Source organism: Stegodyphus dumicola, chromosome 4 (assembly GCF_044657685.1).
Source record: "Stegodyphus dumicola isolate Sdum_Otavi_A_Nest chromosome 4, ASM4465768v1".
Lineage (NCBI taxonomy): Eukaryota > Metazoa > Arthropoda > Arachnida > Araneae > Eresidae > Stegodyphus > Stegodyphus dumicola.
Window position 1 is genome coordinate 11,937,580 of NC_140771.1, and position 6,000 is coordinate 11,943,579.

The 6,000-nt window shown below is 31.0% G+C and overlaps 1 protein-coding gene across 2 annotated transcripts in view; it reads right to left on the reverse strand.

Moving 5' to 3' along the window:
- Positions 1 to 5,760, reverse strand: part of LOC118204531 (tolloid-like protein 1) — a 122,244-nt gene extending 116,484 nt beyond the window's left edge. The window contains exon 1 of one of the 2 annotated variants that reach the window (XM_035376846.2): positions 5,493 to 5,734. In XM_035376846.2, coding sequence (XP_035232737.1) covers positions 5,493 to 5,652 — 160 coding nt within the window. In that variant the 5' untranslated portion in view covers positions 5,653 to 5,734. Of the gene's footprint in view, positions 1 to 5,492 lie in introns of both variants that reach the window. The other variant, XM_035376850.2, reaches the window with a different exon arrangement.
- Positions 5,761 to 6,000: the final 240 nt, after the last annotated feature.

Here is a 6,000-nt window from a genome sequence, read left to right on the forward strand (position 1 = left end):
TACGTTAAACCGAGGCAATTAATACGCACAGAAAGTAGTAATAACTCATATTTATAATTAGCAGAAAATACAAGAAACAATTTAGTTGTATTTTCAAGCAGTTGATTATTTAATCCGGAGAGCAAGCTCTATGGTTATGTAAATTAAATAGGTATTCAAAAAAAAAAAAAGATGAATAAAGAATAAACACTTTTTTTTTGTTCTTTTTGTTCTTCTTCTCTTTTTTTTTTTTTTTCCTATAGTCAGTTTAGTTTTATACTGATGGTCAAAGGTAATAATTTTTCCATCGCTCGTCAATAAGCAACCTTAACTCTTCTTTAAACAATGTACAGTTTATCTGCAAACCAGTTCATCCGCACTCGGTTAATCGGCATATGGATATATCTTGAGGCAACAGATTGAAAGACAGTTACCATACTTAACGTTGAAGACACAGAACCAGAGGTGAATATTTTATTATTTTTATAGAATGATAGATAGACACAGAAAGTAATGTGTACATTTGTAAGTGTACATTTGGATGCAAGTGTACATTTAAAGAACTTCTATGTAACTTCAAAACTCTAAATTTGTTCGACGTTAATCACAGGTGAAAAAACGACGACTTACAAAAAGCAAACGGTAGAGCTTACCTTCTAAATTGTTTTTGAAGAAGGAAGACCAGATTTTTATCTATTAAAATATACTCAGTCTTTTCATTTAAAGTTAATTCCTAAAAGGGATATAAGTTTAATTTTTACTCTAAATTGCTTGACGTTAATCACAAATGAAAAAACGATAGCCTACAAAACGCAAACGGTAGAGCTTTTAATTTATTCCTGAAGAAGGAAGACCAGATTTTAGCTCATAAAATATGTCCATTCTTTTCATTTAAAGTTACTTCCTAGGAGGTATACAAGTTAATTTAACGAGTTATACAAGTGCCCTAAACGAGTGTAGCTTTTATTATTTATGAGTGTCATTTCTTACGGAAATCGGAAATGAAATTTCTCATGTGTATAAGGTCCTGTAACAGATGTAACTTAAAAAAATTTTAGAAACAGAATTGAAAATATCATTTCTGAATAAATTTCCTTTTAACTAAAATAAAATTTCAGTTGTATTCCTAATGAAATTTTCTCTCTTATTTTTACTAGCCCAAGGGGCATACTATAAAGCGCATTTAACCCAGAAGGGATATTAACCTCGAAACGGCATTTGGGGTTGGATCACATAAATGCGATGCATCGCTTTTCAGATTGTTGCCACAAAATTTTATCGCCCTGTATTATATTTAACAGAAATTAAATAATGAAAAATCTGCATGAATATATGTATGTTTCTCGCATTGTGAAAAAACAACGATACCTAGAGGCTTCAAGTTTTGAATAACCTAGTCCTCCACCCGAACGTGGGCACCTAGAAGCCCGAATTTTGAATTTCGAATTTTATATTTTATAATTTGTAAGACTTTAATGAATGTTTAATAAACTCAATGATTTGAAGGCGAGCATTTTTATCTCCAGCGCGCGAGAATGTCAATCAGAAATTCTAAAGATATGCTGTTTTTAAATATTTTTAGCACAAAATTGGCTTTAGCCCGAATACTCTCGAAACGTGTACGTGTTTGTAAATAATGATATAAAAACGCACGTTTGGGCGTAATATAAAATCTGAAGCTTTCAAATTTTATTTTCTTAATTTTTTTATTTATAATATCGCAATTTATTTCAAGAAAATAAGCAAAATTTTAGCGCAAGCATTTATAGAAAACAATTATTTGTTTACTTCTAATTTGATGAAGCTTGTAGGTCAGTGTGCTATATTTAATATTTTTTCGTTGTATCCTCCGGCAGCGAATTCAGTGTAATGTGATTGTGCATCACAAAAAAAACCGAATCAGCACATAACGTTCTCATTCGCATCTTTTTATCAAAATACTATGCACTGAAAATATACTATTAGCCAATAATTATTTCTGCAAAAGAGACACATAAGTAAGTTGCATTGATCGATGTCATAATTAAAAGTAATTTAACATACATAAATATTTACCGAAAATTTACGAAATGAAGTAATTATAATACTTCAAAAATAAACAGCATTTATAAGAAACATTTTCTATTTGATGCTATATTGATTACATATTAATTATAATTTCAGAATTGTCAATTTAATTTGTGTTACAATTCTTATTTATTATTTAGAAATTTTAATTGTTATTTGTTATTTAAAAATGATAATATAAGGATCTAATTTCACCAATATCTGAAGTTAAGTGATTCTTATAAACTATCGAAATAATAAGAGTTCAGATTTATGAATTATTGAAAACTTTTACACTCAAAAATCAAAAATTAGAAAATATCAAATTTTATGCCCAGTGAATTGAATTTAAAAATTAAATGATTTCAGAGGAGAGCATAAACGCTTAACAATCAGTTACAATAAAATAAAAAAATAAAACTGAATACTGCAAATTAAAATTCGTTTAACCACTATATAGACGAAGATATAGAAAGAAAAATAACAACAAAGGAAAATATTAATTAAATATTATTAATTTTTAAAATATATTATTATAAATTATTATTAATTCACAAAAATCACCAATTAATTTTGCATTATAACTTATTTTTTAGTTTTTGATGCAGCAATTATAATCTTGATATGAATATATGTATTTTGTAAATGATCGTAAGTGATATTCGAATCGTGGCTACACATTTTAATTCTTTAATTATTGAACCTAGACATATATTTCTCGGAACAATATTTTCCAAAATAAAATAGTAGTATCTATAAGGTATTTCTCCCGCCTTCTTAGCATGCCCTCGTAGTGTGGTAGTCTGCACACGCTGGGGGTGTATTCCAGAGTTTTGTTCGATTTCTGGCAAAGGCATTGCTCATTTTCATCTTTCTTACTTCCAAAGAAAAAATAACTAATGTCTCTACAGTGGCGCCCGAACTAAAAGAGTGGTGGATGATGATTCTCCACACCCAAGATTTATTATCCTCTAATAACGTAAATGCAAAACATTCGTTACATTTACATGCAAAGTATAACCCATCCAGAGAACAGTATCTAATTAGAAGACAGTCATTTATCCTTTAATAACATACATACAGAACATTCACTACATTTTGCAAACATAGTCTTCTAGATCTAGAGAATAATATCTAAGTATAAAATAGTCATTATCCTGTAAAAACATAAATGCAGAACATTCGCTGCATTTTCATGTAAAACTATCAATAACTAACAGTTTCTTAAAATAAACTGGAAAGTTAGCGAATGCAGTCTATTCATGATTAAACGAAGGCGGATTAGCAAAACAGATTTTTTTTAAATAAAAATTAATTTTTTTTTTTTTTTTTTTTTTTTTCCGATTTGTTGCACATTTTATTGCCATAGACTAGTTGCAGGGAAAAAAATTGTTGGCGGAAAATCGAAAAGGAAAAGAATGAGCTAACAGCAACGATAACAGATGACGTCTGATAAATCTGCCCAAATAAAGTTTTGACCAACATTTTTAGACGATTTTGAACTCAATTGATATTGTTAGTAAAATTAGTTCCTTCATCTTTAACCACGTTTTTTCTTCTATTACTTAGCGTGTCATCTTTTTGCTTTGAATACTAACTATACTTTCACCAAATGAACTTATTCCGCAGAAAACACAGCTTTCCCAACTTCCGCCAAATTTGAGTTTTGCAGTTACACGTTAAAGTAAAAAAAGAGTATTTTATTAACAGGCTTTTGTAACCTACATAAATTATATATTATATTTAAAGAGCTTTTTCATAATTAATATTGAAATAATTCTAAAGCATTTGTTTCTTATTTCAGCGGTTTTGGAATTTAAGAAAATATTTAGAAAAGTAAGTTTAGTGTTAATTTAAAAGAAGATAAAACCTGAAACCTCTCATTTCGAGTTCGGCGTATAATTCGCATTTAGGTATGAATATGATACGGAAATTAAATAATTAATGAAATTATTTATTCTAAAATGAAATACTGCTGTTACGAAATTCGTATATAATATAAATAACTGTAGTGCAATTATATGTGAAATCGTAGTTTTTAGTCCAAAGGGGCTTTGCCCCTGAAGAACTATTGTTTTCGTTTTACGATTTTGCGTTGAATCACTATAAATGTCCGTTCACTTTTCAAACGGTTGCCAGCAAATTTTAGAGTCCTGCATTATATTTGTAGGATTCTCCACTGTGTAATTCTAAATTACTGTTGTAAGTGAAGAATCTTAAGAACTGATAAGCGAATAATCGCTTGAGTTCGTGTGACAGGAAACAACAAGATGGAAGGGTAAATAACTCTTTATTATTCAGATAAGATTTAACAGAACTCCGTCTTGGAGTGTACAATAAAGCCGACACTTGGGCTTGAACTTAAGAGACTGAAAAATTAAACTAAACTAATCTTAACTAAAGAGATATAGCCGAAGGTATCAAGATTCTGATCGAGTTGGCCCCTTAAAGCTAATTGATTGCGAAGCTATCAAGGGCCTAAAGTAGGGACGAGCGTAATAATAGCTTACGAGAGAGTAGCCTAAAAAGGCGGACGCGTGCACCCAGAATATCTGGTATCTCTCTCTCTAAGACTGTGGAACTTCGCGGTTATATACCGCTCTTCCTAACTAGCATTCAGACGTGATTCTAAAACTACGTTCTAGCCGGGAGTAGTAAGCTGAAATTAAGAATCGATAGGAAAGGAAGTTTAACTCAAAATTTAACTGTTAATAAAATTAACATAATCCTTACATATTTAATAAATAAAGGTAACACACAAATGCTAAAGAAACGTCCCTTTGGACGTAATTTAAAATCTGAAACCTTTTAGATTTTTTATTTATTTATTATTATTTTTTATTTATTTATTTTCTTAAGAACACTGACAAATACAGTAAGACCCAATTGAAATAATGAGAAAATATATACCGTTATATATAACACATAATGTTAGAAAAACCAATTAAAATTGAATGGTAATGACAAATATGTTCAAATGACTAGATATGAAAAATCCATTACAGAAAATATCAGGACTTTTCCTTGGTCTGAATAATAACTGGTGGCTTTAAATAATTTACTGATGCAGGTCTTAAAATAATATCATATTTTGAATCATTGATTTTTTATTGCGATTATTTTTAGAAAGAACAAAATCATATTTATTTATAACTGTAATTTAATATTAATTATTGATAAAAATCATCCAAAAAAAATCATTATCCAAAAATGATTATTTCGTGTAATGGAAAAAAAAATTTGTAAAAAAGACAAAATGTACCACGCATGATTTTATAGTTTAAATAACTTGAGACAGCTGTAATCAGCATTCATAACCTGGGAGATGGAAGAGCTTCAACACAATTTTCAGCTGAAATCAGCGAAATTGATTTTTTTTTTTTTTTTTTCAAAGCAATGATAAACGGTAATAATCCCGAGAAAGCAAAACAAAGAACAAGGAAGGGAAAACGTAAATCACTCTTTACCTGCTTTTCCCGGTTCCATATCCAAGTCTGACGACACCAGACGTGGAAACCGCGTCCAGGGCATTCTCTCGGGTTCGAAGGCCCCGCTCACGGCTGTGGTGAGCGTCGTCGTGAGTAACAACAGCAGCGGGGCACCTTGCGCAGTCCGCCGATCCCTCATCGGGGCACCTGAGCACAAGACGAGAAATTGAGTGAGCGGCCAATACGAAAGGGCTCTCTGCCTCTGGAACCAGACGGAGAAATTCGAAACGCCCAACGCGGAGAGATCGCTTTCCGGCGCGTAACGCTCCCCACCCCTCGCTCTCTCCTTTGCTATCGACTGCGGAAGGGTCTGGAGTGGTCAAACCCTTTGCTCTCTTTGTTTCATTCTCTCAGGATTGCTTACCCACCAGTTTTTAATTTTTTGTTATGTTACTATATTTAAATCTTTATGCCAGATGAGGAAGATACTATTCCACACTGAATATTGTTTTGCAGGAAAAAAAGTTGTGGAGATTCAATCATATGA